Genomic DNA, 20657 nt, shown 5'->3' with positions numbered 1-20657 from the left:
CTTCGTGGTGTCCTCTGCAAAGTGGCCACAGGAGGACGTTGGTGCCGCTGCCAGCACCTTTGCAATCATTTGGTTTTGGAGCTTCTCAGTGGTGAAGATGCTTGTGCATCTCCTCTTCCCCACTGCATCTTGCCCGAGTCCTGCTCACGACACGGGTGTCTTGTCCTGGGGGGGAAAAGCCCAACATGATGGTGATGGTGATGGCCCTGCTTGGTCATCACCAATTGGTGATGGTGATGGCGATGGCCGTGGCCCAGTTTGGTCATCACCAACTGATGATGGTGGTGGCCCAGTTTGGTCGTCACCAATTGGTGATGGTGATGGCGGTGGCCCAGTTTGGTCATCACCAATTGGTGATGGTGATGGCGGTGGCCCAGTTTGGTCATCACCAGCTGGTGATGGTGATGGTGAAGGCCCAGTTTGGTCGTCACCAATTGGTGATGGTGATGGCCTAGTTTGATCATCACCAATTGGTGATGGTGATGGTGGTGGTGATGGTCCAGTTTGGTCATCACCAATTGGTGATGGTGATGGTAGTGGCCCAGTTTGGTGGTCACCAATTGGTGATGGTGGTGGCCTAGTTTGGTCATCACCAACTGGTGATGGTGATGGTGGTGGTGATGGTCCAGTTTGGTCATCACCAATTGGTGATGGTGATGGCGGTGGCCCAGTTTGGTCGTCACCAACTGGTGATGGTGATGGTAGTGGCCCAGTTTGGTGGTCACCAATTGGTGATGGTGGTGGCCCAGTTTGGTGGTCACCAATTGGTGATGGTGATGGTGATGGCCCAGTCTGGTCATCACCAATTTGTCCTCAAGCTGACCTCTGCCGGCACGGCGCTGAGGTCTGAAGGTAGGAGGCTGACACAAAGCCAAGCATATTATATTCTTTAATTACTGTTGCAATCATAACATTTAAACGCTGTCAATGAGAGATAGCTCCTAACTGCAGGCTAGAATCCTTGCCACTTGGGGCTTGTAACTAAAACTGCAGGATTAATTTGATTAATTGATAGAATTATTTTCCAAACTACTCTTTTGTTTATGGAGGCTTAAAATGCTTGCTGTCTGCACCCTCCTGGTGTGTTGCAGAGTGGAGATAAAGTGGCTGAAAATAATTAGTATGGCTTAATTTAGGGAAAAAAAATAACCTCAGAAGAATTTTGCAGAAAATTTAAGGCAGCACATTTTACTTTGTTTTGGCAGGAAATATTATGGAGCTGGAAATGGGACTTTTATGTTTTCCCTCTACTATATTTCACCAGAGCAGCAAACCTACGGGGCAGAGGAGTATTTCATGCCTGGGTGTTACTGTAGCTCTCCCGCACCCCCAGATTCATAACCTGGGCACCTGGAAATGAAGTTCTGGCAGGGGTTTTGCTGCGGGGGACGGGACCCGGCCCTGGGGCCCTGGGCAGGGTGCGGGGACGCCATCCTAAAGCAGCACCCACCTTATTGCAGCACGGCCCACGAGCGATGCTCGCCTCGGGTACCGCTTCCTCCCGAACGCTGCTGCCCAGGGGGACGCTGGCGTCATCCCCGCAGCTCTTAAAGCTTTTAAGGCTGAAATATTTACTTCTTCCCTTTCCCCTCTAAGTGAGAGTGGGGCTTTTTGTTTTTTCCCCCCCGTCCTCTCCCGCCTGCACTCACCCGCATCCCCCTCCCGCGGTCTCAGCGCCTGCTGGGCAGGCGACCCCCCCACCCCGGCCATCAGCTCCCCTCAGCTCCCTAAAGCCCCTGGGTTTGCCGAGTCCTGCGTTATCCGGCAGCGCTTGTCACTTGGAAGATTGCGGGCCCCCGTCAACGTAATTCCAGCGAGGAAGGCAAAGCCGGGCGGCTTCTCCTGGCTGTGGATTAACTCGCTGCTCGGCGGGTGCCAGCGGCACGGGGGGGCACCCACGGGACCCGGCACGTCTGGGGGTCTCAGGGCTGCACCCCACCGGGATGCACGGCTCATCTGCACCATCCTCGGCCCCGATCCACAGCCTCTGCGGATGGGGACAACCCCGCAGGTGGCCCCGGGGGGGTTGCAGGGTGGCTGGGTTTGAACGGAGGGTGCCTGGCGTTGCACGGAGTCCCTTAGGGGATTTCTTGGCATCTTGCCACCACCCTAAATTTTCCTCCAGCTGCTGTTTGCTCTTCAAGCGCCTCCCAAATCCAGCTGGCCTTTTTTCTCAGCCGCACACCCAAGTTTCTGAGCTGGAGGTGCTTTAAGCCGCTCTGTAAAGCCCGGAGGATAACAGGATCCACCATGGTTGTCATGCTGCTAGCAGGGGCTAAAGGTTTTTTTTTTTTCCCCCTTGCTCTTGAGTCAAATCTGGCCGTTCCCTGCACAGCAGGAATTTAAACCCTGGCTCCCACATCCCCCTGGCTGTATGTGCATGATGGGGACCACACGCACCCACGGGCTCCTGCATCCCTGATGCTGAATTGCCTTCAGGCGGGGAAATCCCGAGCCGGGGCGGCTGCGGGGTGTGGGGACGGGAGCGCTGCGGGAGCCAGGGAGATAACGCAGGAGCGATGCACCCACCCGGGGGCTGCCGTCCTGCCAGCAGCGATGCCCCTCGAGCTGCAGCCCGGCTTCGCTGCCTGACCCCCAGGAACGGGGGGGATCAGTCCTTTTGTGAGTTAGAGCATCGTCCCTATAGCGGGAGATCAAGGGGAGGGGGGGGCGAAATAAGCACTGAGAAATCCCAGCCTTGAATTTGGGGCACGGGGGCCGCTCATCCACACACTCCCACTGGGCTTCAGTAGCATCCAGCATCATTTTGCATCACTTATTTTAACCCAAAAACCTTCCTGCTGCCACCGCAGCTCCCAGGAGCCCCGAATCCCGCAGCAGCACCCCTGCGCAGGACATGCCCAAGCCGTGCCCAAGCCGTGCCCAAGCCGTGCCCAAGCAGCAGAAGGACATGCCCAAATGTGCCCAAGCCGTGCCCAAGCCGTGCCCAAACCGCAGAGGGCCCCGGGGTTGGTGGCAGCTGCCTGGGGCTGAGCCACAGGCAGGTGACAAGTGGCACCCGGGGCCAGGTTCTCCTGCCGGTAGGTGGCAGGGCCCCTCTGCAGCACACCCAGCACCCAGCCCGGCGGGTGCTGGCCTGCCCGCAGGCAGGGGCACCGAGATACCATTCCTCCCTCTTGGGACAAAAGGAGAAAAAAAAAAAAAGCCCTAAAACATGACTTTCTGCAGCTGGAAATAGCTGTTTCTGCAGCCTTGGCAGAGCCGTGCCAGCGGACGGTGCCACCGGCTGGGGCAGCCCGTGGTCCCGTGGGCACCCAGACCCCTTCGGGGTGCTCAGCGCAGCACCCAGCATCACCGCCACCCACCCGTGAAATATGGCCGAGGCAGCGCCTTAGCTTTTCCCATTTACATTCCTCCGCCGACACCTCCTCTCACTGCGTCTCTAATAATATCACCCCAGATTAATTGGCACTAATACGAATGTACACAGCTCCATAAAAAGATGTCACCTCGCTCACAATGGGGGAAACGGCTGCTCGCACATTATCTCTGCTCTGCAGGCGTGTAATTCACTCCTCAGGAAAACACGCTATTTATTCTGTTACCCTATAACAATCTCTCTGCAAACACAACGGGATCGGTGGGGGCGGGAAAAAAAACACGCGGCCATGCCGCTGTCACCGGCACCGTGCCGGTTGTCCCCACGCAGGGGCACCCATGGATCCCCCGCACGGCGGGGTGGGATGCGCGGGTTGATGGGGCAGGGAGATGCGGGGCTCAGGGACGTCCCCACGCTGGGGATCCGGCCCTTGGCCCGGCGTTGTTTGACGCGACTGCAAATTCTCAGGCCTGGGGGGATCTAAGAGGCTTTGAGATGGTGCCAAAAAGCTAATTAAAAGGACGCTGGCAAGGAATGTGCAAGGGGAAGGACTGCAACCTGTTTCCCCCCCGTAGCTGGGCTCCCCTCCCCAGGGCACGGTTGCACGCCGGTGTTGGGCACCCGCCGGCTCGGTCGAGGCTTTTTTGGCTTCTTACGGCAGGGGTGAGATGCAGCCCCCTGAGGGTGTGACAGCAACCGGGGTCTGTCCCCTCGGCCCCTCGAAGGATGCTGTCACTGCTGCTTCTAGCATAAAGAGCCGGGAATAGCCAACATCCCCCTGCTCTGTTCTGGGGAGAGGAAATTTGGGCGCCCTATTTGTATCCGCTCACCCCCAGCCCCCCAGGTCCTTGCAATTATTGGTGCTGCATTTAATTAAATGGTTGGTCTAATTGTCTCGGCGTAAGCAAACGTGCGGAGTAAATAACACGGGTGCCGTGAGCGGTGTCAGCGGGTGATGCCACGGATGTGCCGGAGGAGCCGGCTGGGTCTGCAGCGCTGCACCGGCCCCCAACCCCAAAACGCCCGTGGTCATCCCGGGGGGGGGGGGTGGTGGTATGGAGAACCCCCCCAAAAGCAGCAGGGTGGAGCCTCGGCTCCCCACGACGCGGGCCCTGATGGAATCAGCGCCCATCACGGCTGATGCAAAGCAGAGGCCACTCAAGTCTCCTTGGGCCGGACCCTGCAAAGCCGTCGCGGGCGGGCGCTTGATTTTATCACACACGTGAGTCGCGGCGGGGAAGGGAAAGGCTCTGGAAGCAGAGCTGCCTGCCCTGGGGTGAGATGGTCTCCAGGAAGGCTGCGATTCGGGGCCAAACGAGGTGAAAAACGCCGTCAGGATCATTTTGGGGGGCGGCCGGCCGAGTGGGGGGGAGAGCAAAGCCTTGTCCTCAACAGCATCTCCCTCCCTCGATGGGTTGGTTTTTTTTTCTCCCCTGGAACTCTTCTTAATTCCTAACTTAATTTCTTTTGACATCCTCATTGCCGGCTTGACCTCTTTACTGGAATCATGTGCTGCTTAAAACTCATTATCCCACCAATGGAACAGGAAGTTAATTAAAAACCCTTTAAAAAAAGAAAAGGGGGGGGGGGGGGCGAAAAAGCACACCCCATGTCCAGGGATAGATGGAGAGGGGATACGGCCAAGTCACTGTGCTGTGCCGTGCCGGCTGTGCCGTGCCGGGCTGTGCTGCACCGTGCCGTGTCCCCGCAGCCCACCAGCCCCCTGCTCCCCCACTGATCCAAAAATTGCATCACTAATTGGGGAGCACCGGCCGTCACCGCTGGCAAACCCCCCCTGAGCCAAGATCGGCCACGGCCGAGGGCCGGGTTTGGCAGAAACGGTTATTTTTCACAGAAGAATATTCCCATCACAGACCCAAAATATAAGCGGCTCCTGTTTACCCCCCAGTTAGCCCCAAAATCGCCGCCTGGCTGCATGCTCGTGGTGAGGACTGGCTCACGTGGCCAGGATGATGCCGAGGGGGACCCCAGCGCCCCTACGCTGTCCCCCGTGCACCCTGGGGTGTGTCGTGTGTCCCCCCCCGCCCCGTCCCCGAGCCGGGGTCACGGTGACCCTGGAAGTCACAAGTGGGACTTTTTGGACCGTCCATCTACAAATGAGCGGGATTTTAAGAGGGGTTTGGGATCCCAAAGAGAGGCCCTGGGCACCCCACAGAAAGGTTGGGGGGGGGCCCACAGGAGGGCTTGAGGGTCACACAGGAGGCTTTGAGGACCTCCAAAGGATGGGTTGGGACCCCAATGGGGGGGACTGAGGTCCCAGAAGGGGGGACTGGTAGCCCCGTGGGAGTTTAGGACCTTCCAGAGGGGGGGTGAGAGTGCAAAGGGCGATTGGGACCCCAAAGGGGTGTTTGGGGACCCCAAAGGAGGGGTTGGGGTCCCAAAGGAGGGGCTTAGGAACCCTTAAGGGCGGTTGGGGACCCAAGGGAGGGGTTTGGGGACCCCAAGGGGGGACTGGAGTCCCAAAGGAGTGGGTTGGGGACCCCAAGGGGGTGGTAGGAGCCCAAAGGGGTGGGGGTCAGGGTCCCAAGGCAGGGGGCTTGGGGCCTCACGGGGGGGCGCGGGGACCCGAAAGGGAGGCTGGGGACACGCGGGAGGCTTTGGGAACCGCGGGGGGGGGACGACGGCCACGGAGCCCCCGCATGGATCGGGCCCCCCGGGGGGGCACCGCCCCCTCCCTCGCCCCGGCGGCCCCCCCCCACCGCCGGCGGCCGCCGCGCCCCGCCCCGCCCCGCTCCGCCCCGCCCCGCCCCGCGCCGCGGCGGCAGCGGCAGCCGGCTACGCCATCCGGTGGGCGGGGCCGTCGGGAGGGGCGGCGGCCTATGGGAGGCCGCGGCGGTGCGTGGCGGGGGCAGGCCCCGCCCCCGTGGAACGTTCCGCGGGTTTGATCGGCCGCGGCGCCCCATTGAGAAAATCCCGCGGCGGCGGCGGCGGCTCCGCTCCGCCGCGCACGGCCCGGCCCGGCCCCGGCCCCGGCCCCGGCCCCGGCCCGGCAGCGCGGGCGGGCGGGCGGGCATGCGAGCAGCCGGGGGCCCGCCCGCCGCCACCCACCTGCCGCCCGCCCAGCCGCCAGCCGGGGCGCCGGGCTCGCCCCCCGCCGAGCGATGTCCAGGAGGAAACAGAGCAACCCCCGGCAGATCAAACGTGAGTTCCCACTACCGGTACCGGCACCCCCCGCTGCAGCCAGCTCCCCCCTTCTCTACTGCCCCCCCCCCCCCCCTTATTGTTTTGCACCACCCCCTCGGCGGCAGCGGCCCCCCCCCACCCCCCCGGTACTCCCTCACCCCCGGTACCCACCCGGGACGGCCGCGGTGGGTGCCCACTCCCGCTACCGGGCGCCCGCTTTGAGCTCCGACCCCGCCGCCTCGCCTTCCCGGCCGCCTCCCCCCCGCCAGCGCGGTGGCTCCGGTACCGGCTCCCGATGGGGGCCCCGATAAGGCTTTAAAATATTCCGTTCTGCAAGTCCCGTCCTGATAACATCGCTCTGTCGGGACGGCCTGAAATTGTGATCTTATCTCCCCCGCCTGCCGCCCATCCAGCGCCGTGAGCCGGGGTGAGGGGCTTCCCGACCCCCCCCCCCCCCCCCCCCAACCCCGGGCTCCTCAAACCCCCTCTGGGGCACCCCAGCCCTGCCAGCAGCTCCTCGCTCCGGGTACGGCACCCTCGCCCTGCCAGGGGCTCCCCTTTCCGCACGGGGACCCCCCATTCACCACCGGTGCCACCGGATGCGACGTGCCATCGTCCCCGCTGACCGCCATCGTCCCCCCTGACGGCGCTGGCCTCGACCTTTCACCCTGCCCGGTGGCCCCCCCCCCCCCCCGCCCTGCTCCCACTTTGCACCCCAGCCCGGGCAAGGATGGGGTGATAACACCCCGGGCTGACAACGGGAGAGACCACCGTGGGGGTCCCACGGGACTCCAGCCACCGTCCGCGTCTCCCCGTCTCCGGAGGGTCGTGTTCCCCACGATCCAACCCATCGGCCGGGATCTGGTTTCGGTCCGGTGGGGATGTGCCGGCTGCGCTGAGAAATTCTGCAAAGTGCTGGAAGTTTTTTGGTGACGGGCTTCGCTCGGCTTTTCTCCCTTCCTCTCTGGTGTGTGTGTGTGTGTGTGTTTTTTTTCTTTCCCCCTCAAGTCGATGGAAGCTGGCGATAAGAGGGAGATGGGAGGATAGGGAAGGCTGGCCACCATGTGATAATCTAGCTTTATCTTTCTCTTGAAATAATTGCAAGGCTGAGTTGCACCTACCTGTTTCCCTGCCTGGGGTGATTGCTCTGGTGATAAAGCTCAGCTAGACTTTTACCCGGGTAGAGTTAAAACTAGTCCCAGCTGCCTCCTTTTTTTTTTTTTTTTGTGTGTGTGTGATCATTTTCTCCTTTAGCTTTATCCAACTTCCGCGGCTTTATTTCGGCAAAAAGCCCGGCTGCCCAGCGATCCCTCCCTGGGTAACTCCAGCTCACTAAACCGGGAGCCTTAAGACCGAAGCGAGCGGTAGCGTCGCAGCCGTTGAAATAACAACGCCGATGTGGGCGATAGCTGCGTGCGTGGGGGACATGCCGACGGCAGGACGCCCGTCCGGTCCCAGCACCCACCGGCGTGGACCTTGGTGGGGGGAAAAAATAGGGCTGGATGAGGCCGTGACAGCTTGGCCGGGCAAAGGCGGCTCGTATCTCCTTCCTCTGCTGCTTTTCTGCAGAGATGTGAAGAAATGATAAAGTGGGAGGCTGATCTCAGGCCGCCAGCGATGGCCAAAACTGATTAAAAGCTGAAAGCTTGGAACCCTTCCTGTATGTGTCAACATGAAAACAGTCATTAGAGCCGGTGAACGCGGCGAGAGCGCCTTGCTGCTGCCTCCGACGGCTCTCCCCGCCGAGTGTGCATGAATCAGGGCTCCGGTAACCAGACTCCTCTCATGTACAGACCGGACCTGTTTCCACAAAGTCTATCCTTTTTATCATCTCGGCTGGAGGATTAAAAAAAAAACCTCCTCCAGATTGGTATCTGCTGATTTTATTTTCCTGGGTGACGCTATGTTCTCGCTCTGGCTTCATGTCTTCTGGGGTTTGGGTTTTGTTGTTTTTTTAAAGCTCGATGCAATGCGCAGATAAGCTCGCAGGGGAGATCGCCAGGAGGGCGGGCGATCGCCAAGAGCGATAAGACAAAGATCAGACACCGGACTATATTTAACCGGCTGCTTTAACCTCCTCCTCCTCCTTCTTCTTCTTCGCTTTTTGGGCTGGAGCGATGCAGCGATGGAGGGGGACGGGGGTACCAGCAACGTGGGGTCCCTCCGAGCCCCCCCGGGAGCACCCTCTCTGCCCGGTGGCACGCGGTGGTGAGGCTTTGGAAGCCGATTGCATCTAGATGGTGGCTTCCGATAGCGGAGAAAACACCCGGAGCGTTTATTTATTTAATTTTGCGAGGTACCTGCCCGGAGCTGGGGGGGGGACGGGACACGCAGTTGCTTTTCGCCCCCCACTCCATCCACGGCTGTAAAACCAGCAACCTCCCTGCAGCTGCTGCTGCTCTATAGGTTGGCTTTTTTTTTTTCCCCCTCTTTATTTATTTTATTTTTTTTTTTCCTGTCTTTTGTTCTGCTGGTAGATAGATGTGCGGGGCTGATAGAGAGCAGGAGCTGATCTCCAACCCAGATAGCCTGTTATATTTATTAACTTCAAACATGGGAGCGCGGGCACACAGCTGATGAGCGAGGCTGCTGGCAGCTGCCTGTGCGTGCACTCGCAGCGCCGGGTCTTCCGATGGGGGAAGCTGATAAGCGGGAGATTGATCTCGTCTTGCTGATGTGCCTCTCCTTCTGTTGTTGTTCTAATATATATATATTTTTTTTTCCTTCCGAAATTAACTGGAAGCGAACATTTTTGTAGTAGTTGCAGGGGCCTGTTTGTGGTTTTTTTCTTTTCTTTTTTTTTTTTTTTCCTTTTCCCTTTCTATTCTGCTTTCAGCTACAGTAGATCTGAGCTCCCGATAAGCGCCGAGGCCCGATCTCCATCCTGATAGAGATTGCCCCGGGAGATAAGGACCACTTATCTCTCCCCACCAGACCGGAGCAGGATTCGCTACAACAACAAACACAGCGAAGAGGGGCAAAAGGGCTCCAACAATTTGTTCCATTGCAAATGTGATTAACGCAGGCGCTTTAATTATCTGATGGGGGGGCAGCTGCATATACTTTTTTATTTCTCAAGGTGTTTCCCCCCCCCCCCCCGCCGTGTGCTCTGCGAAACAAGCTGGGTTGAGAAGCCGAGCTCTCCCCAGTGCCTGTTATCAGCTGCAGATGTTGCATTAGTTTGATGAGAGCTTTGACTTTCTTTTTCGATCGTTACCTCCCATTCTGCTCTGCGGAGCAAACGCATGGGCTGGGGGGGGGGGGAGGCGAAAGCACCGTCATATTTTTGTGAGTGGATTTTCTTTAATTGCTGTTAGATGGTGTTAGATAGTGAATGCGATCTGCGCTGTTAAACCCCACCACCTCTTGATGGGGTGGTTTGGGTTGGTTTTATTGTTTTGTTGTGTGGGTGGTTTCCCCCCCCCCCCTCTTTTGCAAGCTCAGCTGCTCCCCGGTCCCGCATGGGCTCTGCGGTGATGCCGGGCAGGGGGTTGTGGTGCCGGATGGGGGGTTGCGGTGCCGGCCGGACTGTGGGAGCCATCCTTCCCAGGAGCTTGGAAAATTGCATTTCTTGTAAAGATGACAGTGGCCAACCCAGCGTCTATTTTTAGCGGCGGCGTGGTGAGCCGGTGGCGTGGGACGCTCCCGGCACGCCTCCTGTCCGCTCCTCTCCCGCTCCCTTTGCTTGCTGAGTCGCTCCTTTCCTTTCGGTCTGTGCAGGTGACTAACTGCCTCCGCTTGCTTCCCCACCACCCCCCCGCTGCTCTGATGCTGCTGCACTTTTCCATCACCGCCAGCCTGTGTGCCTCAGTTTCCCCATCCACGCCTGCTGAGGAGGGATGCTCCGGGCCGGGGTGGGCGGCGAGGTGTCTGGGGAGGCACGTTACCCCGGGGTTGCTCTGCGGGGTGGGGAGGGTTTGCTGCCTGGTCCCCGGGGAGGACCCAGGGGATGAGCTGGGTGCAGGCAGGGCCTCCTGGTTCCGCTCCCGAAACCGGTATTTTCTGTGCCTCACCGGGGGCTGCCTCAGCGTTGCAGCTCCCCGTGCCCCGCTCCTGGCGTCCCGGGGGCGGCAACCCCGTGTCCCACATGTCTGCTACTCCCACGGGCGCTGCCTGCTTGCCCGCCTGCCAACTCCTCCCCTCTTGTGCAAACCCCCCAGAGGCATTTGCCAGCCCTGACTCACTGGCATCCCGAAGTGACGGCTCCTCGGTGCTGGCAGGGCTGCAGGCAGCAAAGCCCCGTGGCACATCTGCCCCCGCAGAGGCTCTGCCCGTCCCAGCTGCTGCCGGCCTCTTGGGATGCGCCGTGGGCGGCATCGGGGGCTCCCGGAGGCAAGGACCCATCATGGTGCCCGCAGGGTGGGATGGGGCAGAGGGGGTGGCCCAGGCTGGGCTGGCGATGCTGCGGTGCTGGTGGGATGCGTCCGACAGAGCCCGCAGCCTGCCGCGGTGAGCTCTCCCAGCCATCGCCAGCCACTTCCCGCCGGTAACTCGGCAGCGTCGCGGGGAAGCCGAGCTCCTGCTCGGTGCGGGGTTAGGACCAGCTGGAAGAAGTTTCGCTCCTCTTCCATGGCCAGTGGTCCCGGTATGAGCATCCCTGCGGGCCCCGCATCTGGGAGAGGGGTCAGCACCGTGCTTGGTGGCTGGTGACCGGGGGGACAGCTTGCCTCTGCCTCTCTCCGGAGCAATATATCCATTTACAGGGCTCTGGGCTGCCCTGTGCCACCGGCCCCATGCTCTGCCGACCATGGGACGTGTCGTGGCTGTCCCACGCAGATGCTTCCTTCAGTGCCGGGGCACCCTGTGAGCCCATTTTTGGACCCTGCTCGGGGTATATCCCCAGGATGGCCCTTCCCGGCCATCCCCATCTCCGTATCGGGCAGGGAGGATGCGTGCAAGATGCTCGGAGGGCAAGTGCCAGAGCCAGGCTGGCCACGGCCATGCGTGGAGCACCCGGCAGCACGGCAAAACCTGTTCTGCCGAGAGGCCCGGTGCACATCCCTGCCGGCTGCCGGCGGCCGCAGGGTGGGAAGGCGGCTCTGGCAGCCGCACCGGCAAGGGAGGCTGCAGCAGCTTTGGCAGGCGGCCGCTTCCAGGGCCCGTGGGCGCTGGGGTTGGGTTGGGTTGTGTCTGCTGCTGCTCTTCTGCCTCCCGTGCCCCCGGGGGACACCCCCGCGCTGCCCCCTCCCTGGGCACCCCGAGCAGGCGCGGAGCCGCGGCGATGCCCGCACCGTGGGGACCGTCCCTGACATCCCACACCGGAGCGGGAAAGCCACCTCTGGCTGGGATTTATGGCTCTGGCTCCGAACTTGCGTGGTTGGGCAAGGTCTTATTTTCCGTTGTGAATCACGAGGCCACCTAACAAGCTGCAGGTTCCCCTTTCGCCAAGTTGCGAGCCGGCCAGCTCAGCAATCAGGGCTTGGGAAGAAAGCAATCCTTTCCCTACGGGTGTTGCAGCAGACTGCACAAGGAGATAGTGCCACGGCGCAGGTGATCCACAGTTCCTGGAGAGGGGCAGCCCCGTCCCTCCCTGGGGACCCAGCGGAGCCACCCAGCGATGGCAGCATCCCAAAGACAACATGGTGTGAAGTCACCGGGGAGCCAAGTCCTCCGGTGTCACCGAGTCCACGTCCACTGTCCGCAGCATCCCTGGAGCACCCCGTGCCCTGTGACGCTCCCTGCCCTGTGACGCTCCCAACCCCGTGCCGGCCATGGGGTTGATGTCACCCGCATCCCTGGGAAAGGAAGGGACAACACTGCCCAAACCGGGAACAGCAGGGCTGACGCAGCCTGGGGACGGAGCCGCTGTGCCCTGCTTGGCATTGGTGCATTTGGGGTCAGATACACCCATTCTGGGGAAGGGAAGAGGATGTTTTCCATGCATGCTCTGCATCCTACTGCAAAAAAAAAAAAAAACCCCATGATTTGCCTTGGAAAATGCTGGCTGGGGCGATGCTGAGGAGACAAAACCAGCCCGGATCTTCCGCGGTGGCGCAGCTGGGCGCTGGGACCCGAGGCTGCCTGGCGAGAGGGATGTGAGCAGCCCCGAGCACTGGTCGGAGCAACTTGTGGGGGGGGAACGGCAGGAGCAGAGAAGCCTTGTGCTTTTAAGATTTCTTTACTTAAGAAGAAAAAGTGGAAAACGCCTCTCTGCCAGCCCCGCATTGCGCTCTGGCTCTGCGAGTCCTACGGCTGCGCTGGGGGCATGGATTTTTTTTTTTCTTCCTGGGAGGAGCAGAAATCAGCTCCCCCCCTTGTTGGAGGAGAGCGGGAATGGAGCAGGAGGCCAATATCTGGTTGGTGTTTTTTTTTTTTTTTCCTGTGACATGTCCCATGACTGTTTTTGTTGCCTGACTCAGGGCTTTTGGATGCTCCAGCTTGGCCAGGCTGCTGTCCCGCTGCTTATTTTATCAGGAAAGTTCAAGTGTTTCGGGGGTAATACAGTTCCCTCTTCCGATGGCTGCCCGGCAAAGGCTCCGCATTGTTCCTGCAGCAACATGTTTTTTTGGAAGGGATGAAATGCCGAAAGGAATGTAACTGCTGACCTTGGGCTGCAGTGGGGTTAAGGAGTGTGTGCCTGTGAGTCACTCCAGATAAGAGCCTTCCACGGCTTTTTTCCTCCAAAATAATTCTTTATCTCCTCTTTCTCACATCAACATATTTTCTTGACATCTCCTATTCGATAGCGCGTGGAGGAAATGTGCTCCTCTAATTTGTTCATCTGATGAAATATAGATGCATTGTTTTCTCTTGTCCTTGGCAAACCGGGGGTCGGTGTCCGGGGCTCTGGGGATGCGTGGCGGGGTCGGTGTCCAGGGATTTGGGGATGCACGGTGGGGTCGGTGTCCAGGGATTTGGGGATGCACGGTGGGGTCAGTGTCCAGGGATTTGGGGATGCTCGGCAGGGTCGCTGTCCGGGGCTCTGGTGATGCGCGGCGGGGTCGCTGTCCGGGGCTTTGGGGATGCTCGGCGGGGTCAGTACCCAGGATGCACAGGAGGATACCCGAGCAGGAGAGCATCGCCCTGTGCATTGCCAGCTCAGGGGACCGCGGGGAGGAAAAAGCTGCTTTTAGCTCCCCCCCGCCTTGCTCCGCCGGGAAGTTTGTCCGCTCGCTCGCTTCTCCATCTCCCAGCTGAGGCCTCTCATGCTACTTCCAGCTCCTATGATAATGCAGAAAGTTGAACTGGCCCCATTACTGCGCTGCGATGGTTGCCTCGATAACGCCCCGATAATGGCAGCGATAGCGGCAGCTCGGTAGCCAATGGCTCTGCCGCTCCTCCCATTAACATTCCCCACCACGGACCGGCTCGGAGCTGCCTATCTGCTCTCCATTTCCACTCCTCCGCTAGATAAGAATGGAAATACTGACTTCATAGCTCACTGATTAAAGTGTCTGGATTTCTTGATAATACACAGATAAATTATGTTTTTCAAAAAGAAGGTAGGGAAGGGAGTGCGAGGGGAGGGAAAAACCTTCAGTCCATTTTTATTATTTTTTTTTTTTTTCTTCCCCCTTCCCTCTTTCTGGCCGTGCCCTGTGGGTTGGGGTTTTTCTGCTCCAAAATGCTTTCCCCAGCCTGTGCCTGGGGTTGGCAGCCTGAGGGCAGAGCCCTGTGCAGTGCCCTCGGGGGCGGGGGGGGGTCGCGGTGGGCAAAGAATTTTTGGGAGCCGCGTGGACGGGGTGTATTGTACGTGCGGTCACGTCACCGTACCGGGCTGGAGATGCTGTCCTTGGATGCCAGGGACCCGCTCGCGTCGTGGGGATGTTTGGCTTTGCCGGCTGCAGCGATGCCACGTGGCTGCGGCACATGGCCGGGATCCCGGTGCTGGCTGCGGTATCTCGGGTGGGTTCCGGCTGTCCCCGGGGACCGGCAGCCAGCTGGCGGGGCCCGGGGATGCCCGGGAAGCGTCTGCCTTTCTATACGCATTTCCAGCCTGAGTCTCACTGGTTCTGCTGCGGGATGCTGCCCGGTCCAGCGGGATGCTGCCCGGTCCAGCGGGATGCTTTGGGACCAGCCTCATCCCGCTGGCCCATCCGGGTTTAAAGATGCTCGAACCATCGTACCCCGTGGCCTCGAACAAGGCCGGCTGATGGGAGCAGGCACCGTTCCCTTGGCATCTGCTTTTCGAAATTATACTTGAGTTTCCTCATTTGTCCCCACTGGAGCAAATGGGGCTTCCAGACTTTTTGGTTCTTTGCACTGGAAAAGGTATCGACCGCAAGAATCCCAAGTTTGTTTCATCTAAATATAAAACTAAAGACCAAACAGTATAAAGTTCATTTTTTAATGTGCTGCCCCATTCCAGTTGGGCTGCTCTCTTTATTTTTTTTAGAGGAACTGTGATAAAAAGCAGCGATAAAGCCAGGACTGTTTTGTGTAGGAGTCGGTATCTGTGTTATCTATCTCCCTTTTTCACTCTCCGAGCAGCTCTGTTGTTTTTTACTCTTATCTCGCTCCACCAAAATGCCAAGAACAGGAAAAAAAAAAAAAAAAATTAAAAAAAAAAAAAAAGAGGCAGCGCAGGCACTCATGTTTGCACGGAGGCAAACTCGGCATCCGCGGAGCCGGGCATGAACGGCCACGCCGCTTGGAGTTGGAGGAAGAGGAGGAGGGTTGGGGGTGCCGGGTGAAGGTGCTGGCGATGGAGGGGCTGCGCCACGGCGGGCGCTTGTGCTGGTCCAGCGAGGGCTGCGAGGGGGGGGGGGCCATAGCAGTAGTGGTTTTGGGGACAGCACTGTCCCGGCAGCCCCTGGTGACCTTCACCTGCCAGGCTCGGTGCCAGCAGCCCTCCCTGCTTCTTCCAGATGGGCCACCCCCCCGTGTTGTACCCTCTTAGGGTCCTTTTCTGCTCCTGGAGCCCCCCCGGCCCCTGCTCGCTGCTGCAGCGTTGGCTGGAGACCCCGAAGTGGTCCGGGATGGCACTGGGGGGCTGGGAGCAGCAGGGACACCCCAGCCAGAGCATCTTCAGTGATGGGGCTGGTGGCCTTCTGGGCTACGTCCACCATCGTCCTTGTCCCCATCCCTCCATCCTTGTCCTCGCCTGGTGCTATCATGGACTGAAAGTCTTGGGGTGGTGGCTGAAATCTGTCCCCGTTCCCCTCCCAGCGGCTTTTGGCAGCAGGATGGACCCGGCAGGACCTGAAACCGCTTCCCACGGGGAGGGGGATGGCTCCAGCACGGCATCTCTGGGGTAATTTGTCGCTAGATTAGCAAAGAGCTTGACCTCTGGCCTTGCCGTCACCTGGTATTGATGGGCTCCGCGGGGCCGTGCCGCCGGGTGAGAGCATCCCACCCCCAACCATTCCGGACTGGAACGGCTTTAGTCCAGGTGGGAGAAAAAGTACCAGAACTGAGGATTTTTTCACCCGGAAAAATTCCCTTTGGCCAGCAGCAGCGAAGGCACCTGGTGCAGGAGCAGCGGTGGCAAGGTGGCCTTGCACGCCCGTGCCGCCTTGCACACCCGTGCCGCCTTGCACGCCCAGGCGCGTTTGGAGCCTGATCTTCATGGATGGAGTTTTCTTCCATATTATCGGGGTATCCAGCTGCTCCCCAGCCGCGGGCTCGCACCGGGCTGCCCAAATCCTGCCCAGGTCGGCATGGGGTTAATCATCTCAAGCTGCTCTTAGATGGGGATTGGGATGGAGGACACCCCCGGGTCCCCCCGCTAAGGACCGGTCCCTCTCCGCCAGCTGCGGAAGGGCCCCGCCAGCTGCCTCAGTTTCCCTCCTGTGCTTTGAACATCTCTTCCTCGCCCCGGCCCTGCCGCCAGCCGGGAAGGCAGGACCGCGTTAAGCATCGCATCCCCTTCTCACGGAGCAATCTGCTCCCATCCATCTGATGTGCCGGGGCCGGGGACGGCTCTATTAGACTCTCTCCTCTCTTAAAACCTACCAGGGCGTTATCAACCCCATCTGAAACGTAAAGTCACTTCATTGTCATTGTCCCTGTATTTTCTTTCTCATTATTTTCCCGTGCCCCCCCGCGGCCCGCTCCACCCCCCCGCCCCACCGGCTGCTGTTTGATATGATGCGGGTTCTCTCGCTATTAGTATTAGTAATCGCGGCCCCTGAAGTGAAACAATCTCCTGTAATCTATCAGCGGTTTATCGGCCCTATCTGAGCGCCGGGAATGGCTGGGCTCGGCGATGGCGCCATGCTCGGCCGCTGATAAAGTTACAGAGTTCAGGCGGTGATGAATGTTAAGTAACTGCACCCCGCGCAGATAGGATATGGACTTGGCAGGGGGAGCAGCTCCGGCTGAAACCAATCTCTCCCCTATCAGCAGGGCTGCTTTTTCTCAGGCTCTGCCTCTCCCCGGCTCTTTTCTTCCCCGACGGCTGCGGCTGGGGGCTCTCCCGGGGCAGCGCTGCCCCCGATCGGGGAGGGATGCTCGGGGTGCCGCACCCCATGGGTGGATCGATGGGGTGTTTTGCATCGCCGGGATGGGGGTGCCAGCCCGGGTGCGCTTTTTTTGCGGTGGTTGGGATGCTGCGGGTTGCGGACGTGAGCATCCCCCCCATCAGTAATTGTAGCATCTCTCTGTGAGCATTCACAGCGTCCTCCCCCCCATGAGAAATCACAGCACCCCCCACCACCTCCATTCCCCCACTATCCGTCATTCCCCTCCTGGATAAATTAGGCCTAAATACTTTATAAATTTAATAATAAATTATTGTAAATACCCCCCATGAGCAATCGCAGCATCACCCACCACCTCCGTTCCCCTGCTATCCTTTGCTCCCCTCCTGGATAAATTAGGACTAAATACTTTATAAATTTAATTATAAATTACTATAATTCCTCCCCCCCCCCCCCAAGCAATCGCAGCATCCCCTCCCACGAGCAATTGCAGCATCCCGCCAGCAGTCGTGGCATCCCCCACCACCTCCATTCCCCCACTATCCTTCATTCCCCTCCGGGATAAATTAGGCATAAGTTAGTAATAAATTATTATAAATACATTATAAATCCCCCCTGCACCTACCAGCTCCCCAAACATTTTTTTTTTTCCCCTTGCCCTTTTAACACAGGGCACCGCGGGAAGAATCGGGGCGAGTTTTATCTGGGGGCGATGGAGAAGGGCCCCTAATTAGAGATAGGTACCGCTGGGGCTGGGCTGGCCCCAACCGCTATCGGCTCCATGCACGGGGCTGATATTTAATGTGCCGATATCCGCCAGGGGAGCCTGGCCCTGGGATGCTGCAGCCGGGCTGATAGAGGAGAGGGTTGATTTGTGCTCAAAAAGGTCCGTTTTCCTCCAAAACGGGGGTCCTGGGCGGGAGGGGTGTCACCCACCGCCGTTGTCCCCGGGTTCCCGGGGGACGGTGGTGGCGGGTGAGAGCCGCCCCCCAGGACCCCTGTTTTTGGAGAGCATTGCAATTTAATGCTGGATCCCAGCAGCATCAACCAAGGGGAGGGAAAAAATAACCCGCCGGATAATGTGACCTTTGAGGACCGGCGTCATTTCCTGGCCACCGAAACCTCATTTGCCCTCGGCCGCGACGCTTGGCATCCCCGATCCCCGGGGAACGGGCTCGGGGGCACCCGAGGTCGTCGGTAGAAGCGAACATTAATACGGACTGGGGAAAAATTGGGTGAGAAGAAGCGGGCTGGTGTCCCATCAGATACCGGTGGTTTTTGGATTTGCAGCCCAGGTTGTTGTCTGGGTGTTGCTTGCTGCGGGGCGGACATGGCACAACCCTCCTACGAGACCCCAGGGAATCCTCGGGCTGTGCCGGACTCCACCGAATGACCGGAGATGGTTTTGCAGCCGGTGCAAGGAAGGATCAGGAGCGGCTGCAACCCTCTCCGACAGCGGCTTTCCCTGGGGAATACCAGCCCCTGTGCCCGCTCCTGCAGCCCTTGGCTCATGGCTGCAAAATCTGGGGGAAAATAAGGAGGTTTAGGGGCAGCGGCGCTGCCCCGAGGCGGCGATGCCTGAGCTGGATTCCCCGCATCTCGATTGCAAGGTGATGGATGAGCATCGTGGCAGTGCTTCATGTACCCCGAGACCCAGTGGGGAGCCTCACCCGGCTGCTTTGGGGTTTATTGGGTTATTATTATTATTATTATTATTATTATTATTATTAATATTTTGGTGTATTTTTAATTGGAAGATGGATTCAGGGCCAGCACGGGGATAAGGAGGAGCTGGAAGGATGAAGAAGAGAGCCTCCATCGTGCTGCCCGCATGGTCCTGCTGAGCCCGGTGGAGCTGGGGACGTCCCCCGGGTCCCCCCGGCGCTGGGGTGGGGGGGGTGGGGGGGTGGCAGGGGGTGACACCCCGGAGCCGAGCACCCTGGGGACTCGCTGCACCACGAGCTTTGAGGTGCCTGTAGGTGAGGTTTGGGGCGTGAGGCTGCCTGGTTCCGGGCTCTCGCCCTCGGTCCCTGGCTCCTGGAGCCCCCCCTTGGGCTCACCACCTACCCAACCTTTATATTTTTAATAGTAATAAGTTTTTGGAGTTGGATGCGAGCCGATGAATGCCAGACAGTGAAGGCAGGTTGCCCCCAGCCTGCACGTGTTTTCGGTCCGGGACCCGCTTTCCACCACGGGGACTCCTCCTCCTCCTCCTCCTCCTCCTCCTCCTCCTCCTCCTCCTCCTCCTCCTCCTCCTTCTCTTCCCCGCTCCGGAGCCGGTGGGAAAGTCTGGGGCTGTTGCTATTTTCTATCTGTTATCAAGGCCTCTTATCGCTTTGCTCTTGTCTGCGTGCCGGCTTTTGGAGCGTCCAGGGTCTCGCTCTTGGCAGCCTGGTGAAGTCCCCCCTCCTTTCTTATTTTCTGTATTATTTTTCCTTTTATTTAATTTATCCGATAAGCACAAAGAATCAAGAAAAGCTTTATTGTTCCTGCACCGGGAGAACCTTAATTTGAGTGAAATGATCAAACCATTACCTGGGTAACGATGGGTTTTCCTACCGCTGGAAAAGCCCCAGGAATGCCAACCCCGGCGCCCGCCCGGACCCGCATCCCCAGCCTGCGCACGGGTGACACGGGCACATCGCCTCCGCTTCCTGCAAGTTTTTACAATCGCTGTAATTTAAAAAAAAAAAAAAAAAGAAGAGGGGGGAAAAAAAAAAAGAAATCCTTCCTTGTTATCAAAAAAAAAAAAAGGAGGGAGAAGGAGGGAGGGAGAAGAGTTAATCGTCGAAGCGGAGTATCTTGGAAGGGGGCATTTTTTGGCTCTTCCCCTCTCTGTAAAGCCAGCCTCAGTAATTCAGTTTTAAAGCATGAAAAAAGGGAGTTGATGAAATTCCACTATCAGCACTGAACCAATATGCAAAATATCTCGCCGAAAATCAAATAGCTATTATGTTTTCATTTCCATTTCAGCGTATTTGCTTAATGAAGAATAGACAGATCAGGCAAGCCGAGGGAGGCTGTGTGCGGTGATAACTGTGCAGGGCTTCCAGCAATCCCGGAGAAGTGACGCTCCGCTCCCTGCTCTGCACTCCCTCTCCCTCGCTTGCCTTTTTTTTTTTTCCCCTCTTTTTTTTCCTTTTTTTTTTTTTTTAATTTTTTTTTTTAAGCTACCCAGCAGTTCATTTAACCCGTGCGGCCGGGAGCGCCGGGGCCAGAGCATCCCCTGGGGCTGGACGGGCACGCTGGGAGCGGGATGCGGCAGCGGGGGCAGGCTGGGTGCAGGGATGCATCCAGGGACCGCGGTGCCGGGATGCTGCCGGCCACCCATCATCCCCGTAGGCACTCGGTGACACCGCGGTACCCAAACCCCGGGTTTTATACAATTGCATTTATACGGGGCATCCCGGTCTCTCTCTTGGCCGGGGCTTGGTGTTTCGGGGTAGGATGCGGGTGGTCTGGGCACCCCTGGGTGGGTGCCACACGCAGTCCCGGCCCCGTCCGTCCCTCCCCGGCCCCGTCCGTCCCTCCCTGGCTCTGTCCATCCCTCCCCGGCCAGGCTGGAGGTGCCGAGCCGTAGAGCAGGCGGGAGTCGGGTTAACTTTATCAGAAGCCCAAGAGCCGTGAAGGCGTGAAAGAAGAAATTAGCCCAACAATGTTTCATTTACAGCGAGAGAAACGATTTGTTAGCTGGCGATTGTTTCTGAATATTATCAGAGCCTTTTTAATTGTGCTGGAACTGAAATTAGCAGAATTAGAATAAATTGCCTTCCCTTCTCCGGCAGCCTCTTTATTCACGCTCATTGTTGTCT

At 58.8% G+C, this 20657-nt stretch overlaps 1 protein-coding gene across 1 annotated transcript in view; it reads left to right on the top strand.

Annotated features, from left to right (window-relative positions):
* The first annotated feature begins 6419 nt into the window (after nucleotides 1-6419).
* ZFPM1 (zinc finger protein, FOG family member 1) overlaps nucleotides 6420-20657 on the top strand; it is a 34739-nt gene continuing 20501 nt past the window's right edge. Inside the window, 1 exon segment of the mRNA XM_076348933.1 lies at nucleotides 6420-6502. Within this exon segment, the coding sequence (XP_076205048.1) occupies nucleotides 6463-6502 (40 nt within the window). The 5' untranslated portion in view covers nucleotides 6420-6462.

Source organism: Aptenodytes patagonicus, chromosome 11 (assembly GCF_965638725.1).
Source record: "Aptenodytes patagonicus chromosome 11, bAptPat1.pri.cur, whole genome shotgun sequence".
Lineage (NCBI taxonomy): Eukaryota > Metazoa > Chordata > Aves > Sphenisciformes > Spheniscidae > Aptenodytes > Aptenodytes patagonicus.
Note: the sequence above shows the minus strand (reverse complement) of the source record. Positions and strands in the feature narration are given on the sequence as shown.